This window comes from Pygocentrus nattereri, chromosome 8, assembly GCF_015220715.1.
Source record: "Pygocentrus nattereri isolate fPygNat1 chromosome 8, fPygNat1.pri, whole genome shotgun sequence".
Lineage (NCBI taxonomy): Eukaryota > Metazoa > Chordata > Actinopteri > Characiformes > Serrasalmidae > Pygocentrus > Pygocentrus nattereri.
The window spans coordinates 31,691,347-31,713,595 of NC_051218.1; the positions used below are offsets into that span (position 1 = coordinate 31,691,347).

Consider the following 22,249-nt stretch of genomic DNA (forward strand, 5'->3'; position numbering starts at 1 on the left):
GAGCAGCGCCGAGGAGGGACAGGGAGAAGTATTAGCGGGCGGTTAGCGTTCATGCTTCAGTGGAAGTGTAAGTGTGGCAGGACGCTGGGATTTATGAGCCTGCTGAGATTAACTGGATGGATTAATGGAGTTGTCCCAATAGAACTACTGCTTCTTCATTTCCTTTTCTCTCTCTCTCTCTCTCTCTCTCTCTCTCTCTCTCCATTCACACTTCAGCTCATCCTCTCATTTACTGAACTGCTGGGAAGAATTTCTTGGTGAGCTGATAAAATTCAGCATTACAGTCTTTTCCGAATTAATCACAGCATCATAAACTCAGATGATATTGAATAAAGTTAACAGGTTAGCACTAGTAAAGTTAACAGATTAGGTTTAATGAAGGTAATAGCTTAGGCTTAATGGTAGAAGCACATTAGCACTGATATGTATAAAAAATGATTGACATTAATAGGTAAACATTAATGAAGTCAATAATATTTGCATTAATGAAGTAAATAGAGTAGCACTGTTGAAGTTGATAGGTCAGCATCAATGAATTTAATAGGTTAACATTGAAATGAATACCTAAGCATTGGTGAAGTTTATGTGCTAGCATGAAAGAAGTTAATAAGTAAATGAGCTAGCATTAATGACGTTAATAAGAGCATTAATTAAGCTAGTCTGCATAAGATTAGCATTATTAAAGTTGATCAATTAAAATAAATCTAATTAATTGATTAACATTAGTAAAGTCAGTAGGTTAGCATTAATGTTGTTAATGGGTCAACTTTAATGAATTTAATAGGTTGCATTAATTAAGTTAATTGAATAATTTATAATTAAGTGAATAAGCTAGCCTGAATAAAGTTAATTGATTAGTATTAATAATGTCAATAGGTTAGAATTATTGAAGTTAATAGTCAGCAAGTCATCAAGTTAACAGGTTAGCACTAATAAGGCTAATACATTTACATGAATTAAGTTATCAACTTTTCTGAAGTTAATATATTTGTGTTAATTAAATTAATATGTTAAGCTAGCATTAATGAATTTAACAAGAGAGCATTAGTTAAGATACATTAGTAAGTTAAGATACATGAAAAAGTTTGCATTAAGAAAGTTAAGTCAGTAGAAAAGAGTCACTAGTGTTATTATTTGTAAAATCATAAAGTATAACTTTATATTGAATGAGTATGTTGTGGACATTTCAGTCTACTCATAGAAACTGAGGACAGAAGGTATGGTGGTCCAGTATGGGCCATAAATGTCAAAAGTCAGAGTACACAATAAAATTGAAAGAGTTAAGAAACTCTTGAAAGATGATATTAATTTCTGTTAGTATTGGTATGGCATTTCTTCCTGAGGATTAGTGATAAACTAACACTGGGACACGTGAATATTTTTGGTTTCCCTAGATTGAACACAAACATCTGAAGCTTGTAACAGACAGTAACATGTATTTGAGCTTGAGTTCTGGCACAAAGCTGCAGCTGTTGTTGTTTTACATTCCTAAGAACTAACCCAAACCTGCTTAGACTACCATTCATATTCACAGTCAGTGATGTATATACAACTTCCAGAAGGATTACAGTGAGTTTTTTCTGTCAAAATTGGTTCCATTATAAATCAAAGTATGATTGGTTGATTCCTTTGTTAATTCCTTACCATGCTGGTAGTTAATCTAATATGTAAGGCCTTCAGTCCAGCTCCGGAATCCTAACCAATGGGAGAGCAGTCACACAGAAAACAGTCGTGATTGGTTAATTTACTGTCAGCGGATTTAAAGTTTTAACCCTTTTGTTTCTAATCGAAACCTAATGAAAAAAGAGCATTACTACAATATTTAGAGTTTAAATACAACTAGAATGATGCTTCTATTTTAATAAGTAAAATATGTAATACAGATGTTTTTACATCCCAGAAATCTAGGCCTTTTCTAAAGCTCTAGAAGGAGCTGAGGATTCCCCTCACCCAACATTATATTGACTAAAAGGACAGATAGACGGTCAGTGCAACCTGTCAGTTTTCCTTTGTCTCACTTCGTCTTTCTTTTCTCAGTAGCTCTGGTCTTCTCTTATTTGTCCTTATATTTGCTATCTTCTTTTCACCGTCTCTCTTTCACTCCTTTTGCTATATTTTTCTATCTCTCCTCACATTTCTTTCTTATTGAATGACCACCGTCCTTCTGGATAGAAAAGAGCAGGTTGGGATGGACAATTCTCTCAGGATGACAATTCATTCAGCCTTCTTTATTTGACAATTTCTTTAGCCCTTCTCTCTTTCTTCCTTCACCCCTCCTCATGTTTTTCTTCTTTCTTTCTTTCCTCAGCTGCTATTGTCCCCCATCCTTGGAGCAGGTGGAGTGTAACTTTGTGTGGAGGAGGCGTGGAGTAGCGAAGTGAAAAGGAGAGGACGGAAAAAAAACGAAAAAAAGGAAAAGCAGAGCCTACAGAAAAGTGCAGAAGAAGGAAAACGAAGAGAGGAAAGAAGGAAAAGCATGAGGTTAGAATGGAGGTGAGGGAGCGACAGCCATTCTGTTCCCTCTCTCACGCCCGGAGAGAACGAGGGAGAGGAGGAGAGAGAGAAGAGCAAGACGACGGAGGGATGGACGGGCTCAGTGAGCGGCGGCACGCAGCAACGTCCGTGCTTACCCAGAAATCCTACAGCTCCAGTGAAACCCTGAAGGCTTTCGACCAGCCGGCTCAGCCACTCTACTCTCACCGCATGCCCGATATGGTCCCCACAGAAACGGAGGAATATCGAACTCCAGGTCAGTGCTGCACCTACTTCTTCAGGAGTCAAAGATACAGGCCGAATTTTTCCCATGATATTTGTAAAAAATTGCGTCATGATTTTTTTTGTACGTTTCATTCACTAATAGTTTCAAAATGATGTTAAAGGGAAGACATGACAGTGTTTTTAAGAAAGTGCAGTCACTTCAGGACTGGAATCTAGGCAATATTTTAAATGATGGATTTTTGAAAAATATACATCATGTTTTTTTGTAAATTTTACATTCTATTTTTTCAGAATATGACACTGTCTTTTTGGACAATATTTTAATAAATATTAATAAATACTGTCTGTATTTTGGACAGTAACAGTATATACCATGATGTAGGCATTTTATGGAAATGCAGTCACTTCAGGGTTAGGCAATTATTGATGATAAAAATTTGGATCATGATATTTAAAAAAAAATCATATGCTAATCTTTTCAAAACATAAGGTTATAGGGTTTACATAATAGTGCACACATTTTCAAGAAAGTGCATTCAGTTCAAGGCTCATGATTTTTAAATTTTGCATTACATTTTTAAAATAAGATTTTATTTTGGATAGTAACAGTAACAATAACAACCTCAGTAATCACGCCTATACACTAGAATAGAAGATATTAGGAGATATTAGTCCATAAATGACTTAAATAAGCTCTGCACTACAATAGAAGATATTAGTCCATAAACAACATTAATAAGCTCTACACTACAATAGAATATATTAGTCCATAAACAACATTAATAAGCTCTACACTACAATAGAATATATTAGTCCATAAACAACATTAATAAGCTCTACACTATAATAGAAGATATTAGTCCATAAACAACATTAATAAGCTCTACAGTACAATAGAAGATATTAGTCCATAAACAACATTAATAAGCTCTACACTACAATAGAAGATATTAGTCCATAAACAACATTAATAAGCTCTACACTACAATAGAATATATTAGTCCATAAACAACATTAATAAGCTCTACACTACAATAGAATATATTAGTCCATAAACAACATTAATAAGCTCTACACTATAATAGAAGATATTAGTCCATAAACAACATTAATAAGCTCTACACTACAATAGAAGATATTAGTCCATAAACAACATTAATAAGCTCTACACTATAATAGAAGATATTAGTCCATAAACAACATTAATAAGCTCTACACTACAATAGAAGATATTAGTCCATAAACAACATTAATAAGCTCTACACTATAATAGAAGATATTAGTCCATAAACAACATTAATAAGCTCTACACTATAATAGAAGATATTAGTCCATAAACAACATTAATAAGCTCTACACTACAATAGAAGATATTAGTCCATAAACAACATTAATAAGCTCTACACTACAATAGAAGATATTAGCCCATAAGCAACCTACCAGATTCTGAATGTTTTTAAAGGCGTATCTAAATCATCACTCTACATCACCAACGAAGATGGTGGATGAAAGCTGAGCTACATAGGAAACAGCACGTCGAGCGCTGCAGCTGTGCAGTAGGACTAGCTGTTTGTTTTTTCTACAAATTTCTGCAGTGGCTTGATGATGAAGGAAATGGTCCACACTGACAGTCTGGACCTTGTTAGTTAGTGCAGTGTTCATAGTCTCTCAGGGAAACCTGCAACTCTCTCCCTCAGGAAATGGAGAAGCCGCGAGGCCTTAAAGACAATGTGTATGTCAGCCCAGTCTGATAGGGTCCGGCTTCCTTTGAGACTCTGCCTTCGTTGGAACCCAAACAGAGCCTTAATCTTCATCTTACCTGAATTTCAGCTCCAGCCTAATCGCAGCCGGGTGTGTCGATTGTGCATGTTTTAACTTTTGGGTTCAGCATCGAAATCCATTTATGTGTTTTATTCCGAGTTCATTTCAGAGTTATACGCTGGAGGATTGAGCTGTTTCCTTCTTTCAAATAAATAACTGAAGTGACCTTGATCTGCGGAACATAATTTGATGCTAAATTTAGCAGAATGATAAATAAATCAAAATTAGAGCAACGACGGCCAGTTTGGGCATGCACAGTGTGAGTGTCTCTAGAGAGGGAGAGAGAGAGCGAGAGCATTGAGTTGTCTGTATGTTGGTAGTATTTAAAATCTTGCATAATTTGCCTATTTGTTTTTGGCATAAAACCTCTTCTTTAATAGATTGTTTTACCATAGGGTAGGGTTTATTCATTTTAGCATCAAACATATTCGTACATAGATATGTATTTTATATTTATGAATCTTCAGGTTAGTTAATATGTGTTTGTGATAATAACTTAGAGGCATGAAAGAAACACCACACTCAAGAACAAGAATCAAGGCAGTTTGATGCACAAATTAGGGCCTAATGGAAATTAATATTTTGTGCCATTAAGCATCATTTACTAAATAAAATATAATTTTTAAATTATAATAGAGAGAGAGAGAATTGTATATTATATATATATACAATTGTCTCTCTCTCTATTATAATATATATATATATATATATATATATATACCCACATAAGAGTGATGTAGTATGTAAACACTGTTCAAACGTTCCATTCCCTCATCGATCTGTACAGCCCACACGTGGAAATTAAGCTGCAAAAAACTGCCAGCTTTGAACTCGTTGTTTTTGTGATGTCACAAAAACCAACACAGTTACATATTTCCACTTATTCAAACTATAAAATAGTCCCTCCCATTTACACTGAAGTTATAAGGAGTGTTTGAGCACAGACTGCATTTTCAATTATATACAGCCACTCAAAACAGATCTCATTTACATATGTGAATATTAAAGACGCAGTAACAGAAACAGCTTGATTCATTCTGAGGGATAAAGAGAAGAGGGAAAAGGCTGCGATGAAGTTTTTTTTTTGGTACATTATAATATAACATTATACAAAAAATATAGGTGGACAAGGAGAAAAAAAAAGAAAGAAAGAAAAAATAAGCATAATGTAGGATATGGACCTCTTCAAATAATATTAATATTGTAGCACTGGGGCTTGCATTACCCACAATTCTTTACGGTTTTGGTTTATGTTTATTACCTATTATTTATATTTTTTAAATGTTCTTCAATTCTCTTCATTAAACTATTTATTTAGTTGTTTAGTTCTCATATTGGGTTCCTGAGTGGACTTTTCCCAACATCTAAAGATCAAAAAAGTCTGTAATTATTAGTTATATTTTTGCCTATACTAATAATCATTTTATTTGATCAAGTATGTTACACATACAAGTAATCAGCCTTGGTGATGTATGACATGTAACACAGTGAACAGACCAGTCAAAGGGAGTGTTAACAAGTATTTAACTAAGAGACAAATGCTATAAAGGTAGAATAGATAGAATAGAGTAATATAAGGCTCAGTGTGAAATAAGCAAAAGAGACATGTGAGTGTCTGTACATATGTATGTCTGAGTGTACATATAATATAATAACTATTAGATACAGAATTTTATGAAATTATATAAATATTTGTATGATGAACATTTGTGCTGTTGTGCAAATAAGCATTATGCTACAAAAGGAGTTATACTGTTATACAATAGACAGTTTGTTGGGGTCCATCTGAATTCAAATTTAAAATGCAATACAACTACAATAGACCCGCAGATTGTGTATATCAGCTTTTGTTACCTTAATGTCAGCATTAACTGTGATTGCATTTCATGTTGAGGTAACAAAGTCTATGTACTGACTGTGCTGTATTTGAGTGAATGTATATACAATAGTATGGAAAATTAGTCAAATGGAAAGTGTACATAAGTTATTATATATTCTACATAGAGAACTACACACCTTTTAATTTGACAAACTTAAAATGGCTTTTTGTCTGCAAGTATTAATGCATAACTTATTAGTTTATTGTTTTGTTTTAACATGTTGGGGAAAAGTTTTAATCCAAACTGTATAAATATTGTAACTTTTGCACAGGCCTAATTTCACTTTTTATGTTTCTTTTACCCCTCAGTATATTAAATTAAAACAAACAGTGATTGTGTGTCAAAATGTGTTCATTAAGAAAATTAACACCAACATGAAATTACCTTAATGCATTTGTTTTAATATGTCCTTATGATGAGTGGTTTGGGCTTAGACTCCACATGTACATGATCAAAATAATTGCATCGTTTTATATTATATATATTTATATATATAATATATAATTTATATATATAATATATTTATATTTATAGTTATTTACTGTGTATCTGTGGGAAGTTTGTTTTTGTTTTGTCCTGCATTGCCCATTGACTGTACTGTGTTTTTGGCTGCACACATCTTCAGAATGTGATATTACAGCACACCTAAGGCAGCCGAAAGTAACTCATGGTGGAATTCTGTGGACTTCCACAAAAAAGGAGCCAAAAATGATCATACTTTGGAATAAAATGTTAAAGCATGTAGGACTATTAACATAAGATGGGTGCACTCTGAAAACTTACTTTGTCTCATGAATAAATGTGCATGAATAAATACAGATACATATTTAATAAACATATAAATAAATATAAAATGCAGTAGATTTAACCCATAATCATTGAAATGGTTTATAAAATGTGGGAATGTGCATTATTTTCAGTGCATATTTGAGTGTTAAAGTCATCTGCTGGATCTCCCGCTGTTAAAGAAGGCTGTTTCCACCCCGTCTTTGTTCGATGCCCTCATTTCGGATCTGCTCGCCCGCAGCACTCGGTGCACTCTTCTGCTGATTGTTCGCAAATTCCTGAAACCATTTTATAAATATTTGATGCGTGATCATGATAAGGCAGTTATTAGAGCTGTTTCCAGGGACCTGCACTGTAGTTACAACTCATTCAAAATTAATTTCATTAAGAATCAGCCTCAGTTGGTTAATTGTGTTTTACAGTGTGCTCGTCACCCCTGGAGCGCTGGCCTTAATGAGCCGCCGTGTTCGGGACTTAATAATAATTAAAAAATATTGTTTCTGTTACAGCAGAAGTGCCACAGAAGCATTTTAGCATGTTAGCTTAGCCACCTTAGCCTCGCTTTCTGTCCTGTATTTACAAGGTCCAGACAATGGACAAAAACTTTACTTTTGTCCCTTCCTGTTTTCAGAATTTCACACCATTCAGCGAATCTCAATATTGTATAGACTTAAAGAATTTCTCACTCGTGCGTTTCCTTTGGGTTAAATTGGTTAATTAAATGCTCGCACTTTCTGCGTGCTATACTGCCTTTTAATCAAGCAATGCAAACCATATCACATACAGAAGTATTTTTACAAGAAACTGGAGCAGAAAAAAGAGAATTTTCATCATGCAAAGTCTTCGGATGTGCGATCAGTCTGGAGAAGAATACTTGGCATTGATGCAGAATTCAGAAAAGTGAATAAATTAAAATATGGGGGTATTAATAAATAGTTGACTATAATATTATATTAATGATGTGTTCGGTTACTGTATGTGTACAGTCTGATGAAGTAAATTTAAAAACTGAAAGATGCACTTGTTTATTTTTACCATTTTTTTTAGAAGAATATATCCTAAAAAATAATGAGTTAATTGATTTTGACACTGCAGGATTGGATTAGAAATGCATCCTTGTGCACTGTTTGACAGCTCGCTGATTTTGATTAGTATTATATGTGTTATTTATGTACGTTTGTAAGACAGTGGTGGCTGATTATAGTCATTTCTCATTAAGAGTTTATTTATATGTATCTGCAAATAAATCTGCTTCCCCAGAATTCAGTCTTTTTAGTAACTGAATATCTGCACACTCCGTATTTAAGTTCAGCAACCTTGATATAGGACATTTGTTTTTATACAGAAAACGGGGCAGCTCCAAAACTTTCCTGCTTATCGTCAGCCCTGATCCTCCTCTCTAATGCCTCTGCTCTTAATTTATTTATTTATTTACTTTTTACAGGGGAGGGTGGGTGTGGGAAGAAGTTGACCTACATTTGAGTAGCATGAAAACGGTTTTGTTTTTAAGATAAAGAACACAAAAACACAGCAGCACACTGGAAGCAAGCGTCTAAATATTACATGTTAAGACTGAATGAGGAACTGATGCTGATCTCAATAATTTAACTTAAATTTAAATCTTTGTTTCTTTTATTAATCTGAGGATTATGACTGTTATAAGTGCTCTGAAGCTACCGCGCAACTTACAGTGTAAAGTGAAACGTGTAAATGAAACACTTTTGTAAATGTGTCAGAGTTTAGTCAAGCTGTTTCAATATTTGTGACACAGTTTGACTGTAGCATTAAGTAAGTGGTGGTTTTAAAGGGCTCTTATTATGGCTATTTTCCTTCTTCATCCTCTGAAATAAAATGTAGCTTGTAAATATTTGAAAACATTATTCAGTCCATAAATGGACACTAAATGCTGGTTTTGTAGTCACTGTCTTATGTGACATTATGAAAAAAAAAAACCCTATTCATCAGTTTAGGTCCGCCCACTTATTGTAAAGCAAAAAGGAGTGTTTCAGCCCAGACAGCACAATGGCTGTGTTTGCATACAAACACATTGAATACACTCCAATTATGCATTAAGTCTGAGGTGTTTATGTGCTCAACAATCTGATGGAAAATCTCAGTTTACATGCACACTACAAGTAATCCGATCTAAAATTACATGCATTCGTAGAGAACCACTTAGTGTAGACGTTATCATGGAACCATGGAGCCATGGAACCATGGACCATGGAACCATGGAGTCCAGTCAGAGTGAGATGAGCAGCAGTGAGCAGTGCTAGTGTTTTTAATTCCTATAAAATGATGTCAAACTCAGGAAAACATACTTCACATATGGGCGAGGGAAGACGTCTTGTTCTGAGACACATAAGCTGGACACCCGTCCCACCGCCATGTTGAACGTTATAAACTTTCGCTATGACACGCCGCACATGTACAGAACATAATTAAACTTTCCGATTGAGAATGTAATCAGATACAGGCATTTACACGGCTATTATTCTTCTATTTAACTGATTTATCTGCCTCATTCAGTTGGATAGAAATTGTATTTCGAATGGCCTCAATCAGACTAGAATAGTCTAGTGTTTACACTGACATATTCTATTCAAATTTAGTTATTGTATTATTAATGGATTAAGAATGCAGCAACAAAAGTGGCCTGTTTAACTGTATAGGATAGAGAGGATGGAAATTGGTCATGTGGGAATGAATTATGACTGTTTTTGGTACATAAAAACAAACATTACAAATGGACTTAAACAGACTAAAAAATTGTTTGGATATGAGCCTTTTTAAAAACCTTTAAAAACATGTAATTATTCTTTTGTATACAATTCGTGTCTCATCTCATCCAGCACTCATATAACATTCAGTTCCATTCAGTTTTATTTGTGTGGAGCTTTTACAATTGGCATCATCGCAAAGCAGCTTGACAGGATTCCAAGTCAAAGCCCCAAGCAAGCAGGCCGAAAGCAAGAAAGTGAGAAAAAGTCCCTGAGAGCACAAAGGAGAAAATCAGGAAAGAACCAGGACTCAGGGAGAGCACATGCTTGTCTAGAGTTATGTTATAGTGAATAAGGAGAAGACTAATGAAAACACAGTAAAGAGTGTGTTCATTAGAAAATAAGGCTAATCAATGCTTTGGGGTGGTCTAAAAATATATCTGGTTGGCGGTGATCCAGTGGTGGTCCTTCTCCTTTGATGGACCTCTGAGGATATTCCATGTTTCACTGATTATATGCAAAAGTAAGTTAACATGTCCTCTACAGAGAACACGCTCAAAGTTGGCATACTGATTGCAACAGTCAGCACACAATATAATAGCTAATATACACTATATTGCCAAATGTATTCTCTCATCTGCCTTCACACACATATGAAATTGAGTGCGATCCCATTCTTAATCCATAGGGTTTAATATGATGTTGGCCCACTCTTTGCAGCTATAACAGCTTTAACTCTTCTGGGAAGGCTTTCCATAAGGGTTAGGAGTGTGTTTATTGGAATTTTTCACTATTCTTCCTGAAGCACATTTGTCAGACACTGATGTTGGTTGAAGGCCTGGAACACAGTTTCCTCTCTAATTCATCCCAAAGGTGTTCTGTCGGGTTGAGGTCAGCACTCTGTGTAGGCCAATCAAGTTTTTCCACACCCGCTCATCCATGTCTTTATGGACCTTCCTTTGCGCACTGGTGCGCAGTCATGTTGGAACAGGAAGGGGCCGTCCCCAAACTGTTCCTATAAAGATGGGAGCATGAAATTGTCCAAAATCTCTTGATGCTGAAGCATTAAGTGTTCCTTTCACTGGGACTAAGGGACTGAGCCCAACTTCTGTAAAACAACCCCACACCATAATCCCCCCTCCTCCAAACTTTACGCATTGTGCTTGGTGATGTAAGGCTTGGATGCAGCTGCTTGGCCTTGGACATTCATTCCATGAAGCTCTCTATGCTGTTGTTGAGCTAATCTGAAGGCCACATGAAGTTTGGAGGTCTGTAGTGATTGGGTTTGCAGAAAGACCTCTGCACGCTATGCGCCTCAGCATCCGCTGACCCCGCTCTGTCATTTTACATGGCCTACCACTTCATGGCTGAGTTTCTGTCATTCCCAATTATTTCCATTTTGCTATAATACCACTGACAGTTGACTGTGGAATATTTAGTAGCGAGGAAATTCCGTGACTAGACTTGTTGCACAGGTGGCATCCTTTCACAGAAACACGCTGGAATTCACTGAGCTCCTGAGAGCTCCTCTTCACTGAGAGCTTCTTTTACTAATTTTTGTAGAAGCAGTCTGCAGGCCTAGGTGCTTGGGTTTATACACCTATGGCCATGGAAGTGATTGGAACACCTGAATTCAATGATTTGGTTGGGTGACTGAATACATTTGGAAATATAGTGTATGTTGCTAAGTTTGCACTCTCATCATGTTTATGATCAATTTTTTCCCCAATGTGTTAAATTAATCAAATAAACTGTATTTCTCCATTAACATGTGCAGAAGTGGGTTCTGTGTAGATGTGTTTACTTAATAACACTTAGAAAATCCATAAATTGTGGAATTTGACCAGGGGTGCACAAACTTTTGTATACAACTGTACATGGTGGGTATTTCTAATAAAATCACCCAAATTTGAGTATTGAATGCGTTGTTCCCTTTTTTTGGACACCCCTCCACGCACACCCTGCTGTACTGTATAGAGTGCCTGGGCTGGGAAAAGAGATTCTGCTAAATATGTAAATAGTTATGGTAGATATTATGTCTGATTGATTCAAATTGATCAGTGATCCATCTTTACAGTTTTGCCTGCCTTACCTTCGATATCAGCGCAAAATCCTGTCCTCTCCAAGAAGAAGAAAACTATAAACTTTATTAACTATTAACTAAATGGGAGTTAATGGATCCATTTTCCCCAGACTAATTTCTACTGGACCATTCATCATGCAATTTTAACACACTGTAAAGAGCAGCTGGTGTTTTTAAATTATGAGAAACATGAGAAATGACAGTAGTCAATACACAGTACAAGTGTTTTGAAAAACAATATGTTAATACAAAGATTTTATTTAAGTCATTTTGGACCATTTCAATTAGTGCTTTCATCGTGAAATGTTCACACAGTGTAAAAGGCACCTGGTGTTTTTATACACAGACTGTTTATGTGCATTACTGTATGCTTTTTTGTATTTCATTATTTTCAATTCTACATTTATAATCTATGTCTGAGGCACATGTGTATATATGCATACTTATGTATATTTGTAGGGTCTATTTAGCTGCTTTTGCCCAGTAGTTTCATTTGTACTTATATTACTCATATATATCTATCTACCTACCTACTTACCTACCTATCCACCCACCCACCCACCCACTTACCTGAACCTACCTACCCACGAACCCAACCACCCACGAATCTACCTAACCACCCACCCACCTACTTATATACTTATATATAATATATGTGTGTGTGTGTGTGTGCGTGTGTGTGTGTATTATATATATATATAATATGTATATATAATATACCATTCAGGCATAACATTGTGTCCTTGTTTATACACTCATTGTCCACTTACTATATAAGTGCACTTTGTAGTTCTACAATTATAGACTGTAGTCCATGTTTCTCTCATTCAGTCTTTCTGTTTGTTATCCCCTTTTACCCTGTTCTTCAGTGGTCAGGGCCCCTATGGACTACACTCTGTAACTGTAGAACTACAAAGTGTATATATAAGTGTATATCTTTTTATCTTGCCTTTTTATTTATTTATGATTTATTTAGTACCTAGTTTTTGTGAAGTGTGTGTATAGTAAGGACAGGTGGTGCAGAGTAAGAATTTCATTGTACAGTGCTGCTGGCTCTTTCTTGGTGTATATGTTGAGTCTTGTATATTCAATCTTCAAATAATGTTAAAAATAAAAACAAATAAAGTTATACTCAGTAATCAAGGAGTTAAATATCAGTTCTCAGCTATTAAGCTTTTTTTGCACTGAATTGTCATTTGTACTCATATTGAATATGGCACATTCTGTTTTAATGTCTGTTAGCTACAAATGCTCACAGACTGTACAGCCTATGTGTTGTAAACCTTCTTCATTTTATATACACATTCTTGCTTTTCTAGTTTTTTGTCATCATTTTCATTTTGTGCTTTCTCTTATTCCGCACGTAGTATTTATACAGTGTTTTCTCTGTGTTTGGATATGGATTATGGGGTGCTTTACAAAATTATTTATTATTGGTATCAGTAATCAAAGTTAAATATCAGTTCTCAGTCAGCTGAGAGATTCCTTATCAGTGCATTCATGTGTGTTTTTAGTGATGACAAAACACATTCTCTTCTGGAGGTCCATTAAACATCTCATTTACAAGAAAGTCTGTATAATGGTGCTTCTGTTCCTGGATGGGTTCACTTATTCACACTTAGACAACCCACAACAACATGGAATGTGATGCTTTTTTGTTGATGTGATCTTTTTCTCATCTTGCAGGTCAGACTCTCTCGCTTCGCCAGCTGGGTATCTGCGGTCCAGCTCCTCGCCGCGGTTTGAGTTTCTGTGCTGAAACTGGACTCCATCACCACGTGCAACCCGCTGGACCGGACCACGTCCAGAACATGGTTGGGGGGATTTCCCCAGACTGTGCCATACGGCTGTGGGGGAGGGGCATGAAGACCCACGGACATGACTCCCACCTGTCTAGCCAATCAAACTCCGCCCTGACCCTCACGGACACGGAGCAGGACAACAAGTCGGACCATGACAGCGGTGAGTACCTACACACATGCACGCTGTGAGTTTAACACTGAGGAAACCACTGTGGGTGAGGAGTTAACCCTTAGAAGACACAGTTCATATTTATTCATGTTAGAGTTTTATGAGTTATGGACTCATAGTTCACTGAAACAAGTGGAGAAATCTTTAGCTTTTCAGATAAAAAAAAAGAATGTAGTTTATATGCGAATACATTTAAATAGCAAAATAACTGCAAAAGTTACAGACCACCTTTTGTTTGTTTCATTTCCAGTCAAAACTGCCATTACGTATAAGTTATTCAGTTTCCAGAGCCAGAAAACACAAACATTACACAGAAGCCTTGACAACTCAATATAATCTCAGATGTTTGAGTGTTTATTGTCTTACTCTTTACCTTTATTACAGCTTTCATCATTTTCAGGAGACTTTTAGTTTCTCATAGAAATCTGCAGACACACCTCCAAAGCTCAGTCTTAGAAGCTGGTTTTTGATTCTCATTATTGAAATTTAATGGAAAAAAGGAGGTCAACTTAACATAAAATGATGAAGAACTTGACACAGCTTTATGTGAGTTAACTCAACTTCAGGATATCAGGGTTGAGTTAAATACAATATAGAATTTGTTTCTCCACTAGCTGAGACTCTTTTCATCATACAGTTCTGCCAAGGCTTTTCTCCTTTTGGGCTTCCAGATATGCTCAGCTATTACATTGCTGGGCTGTAAATTCACAACATCCTGGTGCTGGAGTGACATATTAGACAGTTGTACTCATGTGACCACACTGCTTTTTTAAGTTAAACAAATGTTTTCCATATTCATGGACGCAAAATCTGAGCAACTTAAGCTCTTCTAAAGTATCGCAATGAACTAAACCATCACCTCATCAGGGGACCAGTGAAGCCACAGCTGTCTGTAAGTGGGAGCCCAATAGGAGAAAATGCCTGATGGGATTGTGTGAAGGAAGGATTGCCAACTAGAGTAAATCAAGCTCAGAAACTGTTGACTAAACTAAGAAATTTGAGTGTCAAGCACTCCACAAGTGGTTTAATTAGTTAACTTGTCATTTTAAATTGAGGGGACTTTCATTTTCATCAGTGTAATACCAGTTACAATCAATAAAACCTCTACATCCATGATTCAAATGTTCTTCTTTTGGATATTTAAATTTCACAGTAAGAACTTCTTGAGAGCTGCACATCCTTTCAGACCCAGCTCTGATGTCTTCTCACAGTGGAAGGATGGACAGAAACACCTGTGAATGGTTTTCAGATTTGCTTGATTTTCTCCTCTTTCTCAAAGTTCCAATGATTATGAAAACTAGATAATTATTTCTTGAAATTTGTGTTAATATATATATATATACTCAGAAATATATCTTGAAAAATTAATAACCTGTACTTAATGGCAGTTTTTATGGAAATTTACTTAAATAAATGGTGCTTTGACTTTTGCATATAACTGTATAACTATGTAATCAATTATGTAATTGCTTATTTACATTGGTATAGTGTAGCAAATTGACAGAACTCCAATCTTCTAAGGGTTAAATGGTGCTGCTGAGTGGTTTTCCTGATTGTACATGCAGCTACAGGGGGATTGTGGGAACTGTAGGCATTTGGAGGCGGTAATGTGGTTGGTTGAGTTCAGTGGATGGTGTTGCAGAAGCTTTGGGTCGATGCTGAAACACACACAGCTTACACTCCTGAGTGTTTCTGCTGAGTGTAACTGGGCCAGTGAGCATACACGCACGCACACACACACACACACACACACACACACACACACACACACACACTGTGTGGAGAGCTGCTCGTCGGTTTGAAGTGCAAATTGGTTCATGTTGGAAAGCGAGCGCCTGAAGGAGTGTGGGAACAGCTTTGAAATCAGCAAATGGTCTGCGCATCAAACCCACGTGTGTCAGACAGTCAGACAGCTGTTTTTAATAGAATTTTTTTTTCTAAGGGTGTATAGGGTACATACGTTACTGTGATTAGATCTAACTCAGGAAGACTAGGATGTGAGGATGTTTTGCATCTGTTATGTGACACTTTAGTTTGCTGATTGGTGCTTTCAAATATCAAAACACCCTGCAGTGCGAAAAAGAAAATGGCTGGAACATTTTTGAGGTATGATGTGGAATATCTCTTTTGTTCATCTGAGCTAAAATTAGTTTGAGTTGAATAAAACTAGGTACATTTTTACTACATCATGTTTTAGGTTAAAATGACATCTTCAAACACACTTAAATATAGCATTTTCCTCAAATGCTTGATTTATTTGCTTTTAATGTATAAAAAAGCTGTACAGTGTGCCAACACTTATTCACAGGTCACTTTTTTTTTAGGGTGTATTCCACTATTTTCAGATTTTAGAAAATCGACAAAGCTTAGAATTTGACCAGGTTTGCCCAAACTTCTGCACAGCCTCTTCTGATTCCGTCTTCTGAAACTCAGTATTTCTAAACACTTGTCTAAATGGGAAATAATATTATTACAGGTTTTAACTTTATCAAAATAAAGTAAAGGAATGAAAAAGTTAAGCTCAGGCGTTCAGAGCGTGACGTTCACCCTGTGAAGTCTGTTTGAAGGTGATGTTCTTCGTGCTGCTGCCTGTTTGAGCCCTGCTGATGTGTGTGTCAGCATGTGAGTGTGTGTGTGTTGGATGTTGAGCAGTGTGTTTGTGGGGCAGGATGTAACACTGGCGCACCAATCAGAAAGCATTAAAGATTAGAACCTGACTGACATGGGAAAAATGGTGAAATATTAAAGCAGTAGTTTTATGTATACAGTGCTTTACTGGCTGGTATTACTGATTCTGTTGTTTCACTTCTTAAAAATAAACAGGAAGCCTATATAAAACTATAATATAAACACTAAAAATAACGTACATGCCATTACAAGGAAGGTCACGTGAAGTGTCTAAAACTATGTCTTTTTGATTACACTTTTTTCCATGTGAACACATTTTTTCACGTATGTAATTCAGGTGACTTTCTTGTACGGATATTGATTGTAGCCCTGGGGGCTGAGAATTCTTAAGAATTCTTAGCATTCTTGTTGGTTTCTGTTAAAGGAGACATAAATTGTCCATTGTACATCTTAATAGTATTGGTGATGGGAACCAGAGGTTGCAATGCCTTTTACACATCAGGGTTGATATTACACAGAAACATCCAGACTCATATGGGTCATATTGGTCACCATGACAACTTCAGTTAGGAGTGAAGCTATTAGAGAATATTACAGTTCCTAACTTCATATTCACTCGATTTCGCCAAGCATGTTACACATACAAGGAGTTTGTCTTGTTGCATCACACATGTATGATATGTAACATACTAAATATACCAGACAAGCAAACTGACTATTAACAAATATAATAATATAAATATAAATACAATAAAGAATAAATATGGTCATTCTGTGGAAACATCCGTTTTTGTGTCCCTAGCATTTACAGATATATTACAATTGAAAACATGTTAGTGTTACAATTTATTTATATTTTAAAATATATTTATGTTTTTATATTTAAAAACACAAGTTATTTTAACAAATCCACCTTCTTGAGTCATCAATTAAGCAATATTTTTTTTTAATCAATTAGATAAAATTCCAATGTAGCATGCTTTGCTGTTTTTAGTTCATAAACTGATCAGAACTTTTTTGAGCAAATTGAGATTTGCATCTGCGTGCAGCAGGATATTTAGAAGGACCAATAGTAAATTTATGGCTGAGTGCTACAGACACGTCTCGCAACCCCCATCTGCACCCCCCCCCCCCCCCCCCCCCCCCACCACACACACACACACACACTTGGCAACCAGGTGCAGTCCCACTTGGCTTACCTCAAAACAGAGCTACTTTGACCCAGAGGTCTGAAGACTTCCTTTTTTTCTCTAGAGTGATGAAGCTCCATCCAATACCTTTGGGATGTGTTGGAGTGATCCAGAACTGACCACCCAACATCAGTCCCTGACCTCAGATCTTATAAAGGTCTGCAAACATTTTCACATTCTGTGAAAAAGACAGACAAGACCCCTTTATAAACATCCTGAAGAGACCTTTGGACATCACCGGAGTAAATTTTGGGATACCAATAATTTTTTTTAATTTTTACTTTTGAAAATTCCTTTCCCTCTGCCTCGCACACATCCATCTCACCTTCCCCCACAAAGAAAGACATCTACCCTTAAACAACGGCCAAAGATGGCCCACCAATCAACCCTGGCTGAGGGGACTGTTGAGACCTCACAAATCCCTGAGCAGACCCCTGGTGTGGGCAGATACTCTTAAGTGCATTCCTTCTCATAAATTTTAGGTCTGTGCAGAGACTAGGCTCTTGAGAGCCCTACTTTCTGGCAAATTATTCGCAATGTGATCTTTAATCAAGTATTAATCAAATGCCTTTCCTTTATCAAACTGTGAAGAACACCTCTGTTACTGTTAACATGTTGCCTTGTCAGACATGAACAGATTAAGCCCTGCTGAAGAGAGTTAATACCAAACTCTCTAAACTATACTCTTTTATATTCTAGTAGTTACTTTCTTGATGCTTGAATTGTTACCTTTCTTTATTGATCTAAGTTATTGTGTTGATCTTTGATCATTCGCAGTTGTTTTCATTTCACCCATTTTATTAATTTTCCTTTTTCTTTTGTTTGAGAAACATGCAATCCATGTGTTTCATAATCACAGTTAATCTTATATCTGCTTTTCTTGCAAGTCTTCTTGTAGGGTTATTAGAAGTAGAATGATAAAGTGTGTAGCTTGTGTGACTCTGTATACTTTAATCATAGAGTTTCTACCAATATATCTATAGAAATATTGATGATAATGTACTCACTTATTTATTTTTTTATCTTTGTTATTGTGTAACCATTCATTTAAGCATTGTTTAGAAATAGTAGTGTGACGTATAACCTCGAAATTGTCTTAACAATTTCATTCTTTTGTCTAAGTAGTTGCCCCTATGATTAGAATGGTTAAGGATTTAACTAATTGTATGTAACCATATTATGGTATACTTTTAGGTATAAAAACTGTAAGCTCTATAGTTATTTGTAATAGTCACTATGGAAACAATGATTTATATGGGAAATTGCATGCTTCTAAGTTTCTTGTAACCGCACCCAGAATCTCAAAAGGATTATGTGACACTTCAGCAGCATTCAGAGAAATTGCATACTGCAACCTAACAAACCAACCAAAACCTTTTCCCCGCCTTAGCTCTCATAACCTCAAGGTTCTTGCTTTAAAGCCAGCAAGGAGGAGAAGGAGAACAAGAAACAGAAAGAAAGGGAAAGTTGGCCCTGAAGGGAGCGAGACAGCCAAAATGTAACCTTAACAAAACTCTACGTAAAGAAGCCCGCTCTCCTCGTTTTGCACTTTAGCTAAGTCCTGCAGATCTTAAATGTTAGTTGTTTGTCTTGTGTAGTTGTTTGTCTTGTGTCTCAGTTGTAATTGCAAGGTTAGACTATTGAAGAGCTGCATATAGCTGCGTTTGTTTTTCAGGTTTCGTTAATCCATTTTGAAAGTCTAATTGCATACCATAGGCTGCTCAGAACCTAGTTTTAGAACAGAACCCGAGGCAAAACAGTGCTGACTGAAATCTACTTCAAGAGCCTGCTCCAACCACTGCCTGCCTCTATCGCCAAGCAGAAGATCTGCGTTCCTCACCAGAGAGGCCGACAAGCATCTTAGGATGCCTACCTTGCCACTGGGGTCCGGTCCAAGGCGTCGATCAAGGGCTCGCACCTCTAGAAGCCTTGCCTTTGACCTATAGGACCTTCCTAGCCTGTGTGAGTAGTGGCCTCTCTTCCCCTCAACGCAGCACATGCATCACTGTGGCTTTGAGGCATCCAAGTCATAGATTCACTCACATTGCCCTTTTGTGGTCTCACTGTGATTTTGCTTTTCTTTATTGATACTTAAGCCAGCATTACGCTTGTTCTGCTTGCTGCTCAAAAGCCACATAATTTGATAATCAGCTAACTTCAGTACTTTTGTTCGGTATATGCAATATCTCTGGGTTCTTTCCATGACTAGTAATCCGATATTTAGTGCCTAATATACCTCTGTAATCCATTGCTTTGTGTTTATGTACCTCTATCGATAAATAACCCTTTATAAAGTCAGCTAATGTCACGGTGTGCATATGAAAAACTTCAATTCGGTTCTGTTCCCTAGACCATGGTCAAGCCCTCACTTGAATTTAATTAAAATACCCATGTCTTATGATAAGTGGGAAATTAGGTGCTTTCGAAGCCTTGTCCTGCTACACCAAGCGCCACAGGAGTGCTCATCCTCACAGTCATATGTAAAGGGTGAGGCCATATTTTTAGGTATAAAACATGTTTTTCTGCAATTCTAACTGCAATAATCTATACATGAATATAAAAATATGATTTGAAAATGATTTACCTATTTTCCAAGGAATTAACTGGCTTTAAACGTTTGTGCACCCAGCATGTATTACAACGACAGAAGTCCATTAGTAACACCCTGTTATTCATGTACACTGATCAGGCATAACATTATGACCACCTCCTTGTTTCTATGCTCAATTTACATTTTACATTACATTTTCAGCAACCACCTCGCAACACCCTAGCAACTACCTGAGATACCATAGCAACCACATAGCATCACCCTAGCAACCAGCAGAGCAACCCTAGCAACAATAGCAAACGCTTAGCAGCACCTTAATAACCACCTGTGATGCCATAGCTAGGGCTTTGCAACACCTTAGCAACCACTTGGGATAGCATAGCAGCACCTTAGCAAAAAGCTCAGTCTCAACATTTTCTTAAGGAAGTGCACTTTTCTATTTGCTCATTTTATTTTGATTACATCTTTACATTTAAGTTGACTTGGTTGCTTGGCAACAAAAATAACAATTTTTCGATCTTGATTGAGTAGTGAAGGATTTGCTAACTTTGATCTTATATATAAGATGCTGTAATATAAAAAAAAGAAATCTTAAATTAAGACAAGATCGTAAAGATAGGACGTTTCTGTAATGTGGACCCTGGAACGTTGATCTAAACCTGTGACCACCAATGTAAAGAAATACTTCTGTACGTTTCTCTACATTTAACTGTGTATGTATGCATAGACCTGCATATACACACACATTATTCTTTTCTTTCTCTTACAGAATAGAGTGTGTTATATCCAGCAGTGGTGCATTCGGGCACCAGCTAAGTGCTAAACCCTGCAGACAGGAAGTTAATTATTCTCTTAGAAGAGCCATATGCTGCATTGCTATTATATTGGGACACTAAAGGCTGATGCCGTTACATTCAATAGAAAATCAAGGTTGTAAAATGAAATATTCACCTGCTTTAATTCTATATGAAGAACTTCAGACCTATCATTCAACAAAACAATTGGGCTGTGGAGCAGTGTTCTCTTGAATGATGAAGCTCCATCCAATACTTTTTGGAACGAGTTTGAGTCCAGAACTGACCATCCAACATGAGTCCCTGATCTCAGATCTTATAAAGGTCTGCAAACTTTTTCACATTCTGTAAAAATGAGACACAAAATTGCAATGCAAGGTTTTGACAAAGACCATATGTTTTGGCTGTGAGTTGAAATAAAACAAAGAGAAGCTGATTGTATTGAGTTGTTCTCTAGTCCGGCATCACTTGCTCTGCTTTCTCTGTAAGTAAAGTAATTATCAGCTATTTCTTTTCCCAAGTATGTACTTAATTATTTAAACATGATGAAACGCTCTGCAACCGTTTTACCGTCCTCATTCTGATGAAGTTATTCTATCGAGTGAAGCCAAAATAATTTCATAGCTGGGATTCCAAAAAAGCCCTGAAATTAAAAAGTGGTATATGAGGAAAAGGGCTGTGTGTGTGAGTCATAGGAGAGCCGGTTATCCGAGCCTTTTCCCTTTATCTTAGGATTTATGTACACATGTAGATCGGATCATGTTTGATTAAGCGCTCCTGCTGAGACACACTGTTATTACACAGACCTTATAGAGACTTTAAATTAAAGAGACCTTGGTTTGGCTCTGCAAACAGAGAGGAGTCTGTTAGAGGCTGCACAGCAATTATTGATTGTTAATCACAGTATTGGCCTATTACTGATATCGCTGAAGGCTGCAGTGTACAGATTAGCATTTTAACAGCATTTTCATGTTCTCTGAGCACCCTATCCAATCACAGCTCCAGATTAGTTTTAATTAGCTTTGATGATGATGATGATGATGATGACAATAATAATGTGATTATGAAAATTAAATATGCATCATACTGGAGTCATATTGGTTTTGC

The 22,249-nt window shown here is 36.4% G+C and overlaps 1 protein-coding gene across 3 annotated transcripts in view; it reads left to right on the plus strand.

Moving 5' to 3' along the window:
* si:dkey-237h12.3 (teneurin-3) overlaps nucleotides 1-22,249 on the plus strand; it is a 306,416-nt gene that overhangs the window by 59,667 nt on the left and 224,500 nt on the right. For all 3 annotated transcript variants that reach the window (XM_017693371.2, XM_017693372.2, XM_017693373.2), the window contains exons 2-3: nucleotides 2,309-2,749; nucleotides 13,695-13,970. In XM_017693371.2, coding sequence (XP_017548860.1) covers nucleotides 2,488-2,749; nucleotides 13,695-13,970 — 538 coding nt within the window. In that variant the 5' untranslated portion in view covers nucleotides 2,309-2,487. The remainder of the gene's footprint in view (nucleotides 1-2,308; nucleotides 2,750-13,694; nucleotides 13,971-22,249) is intronic.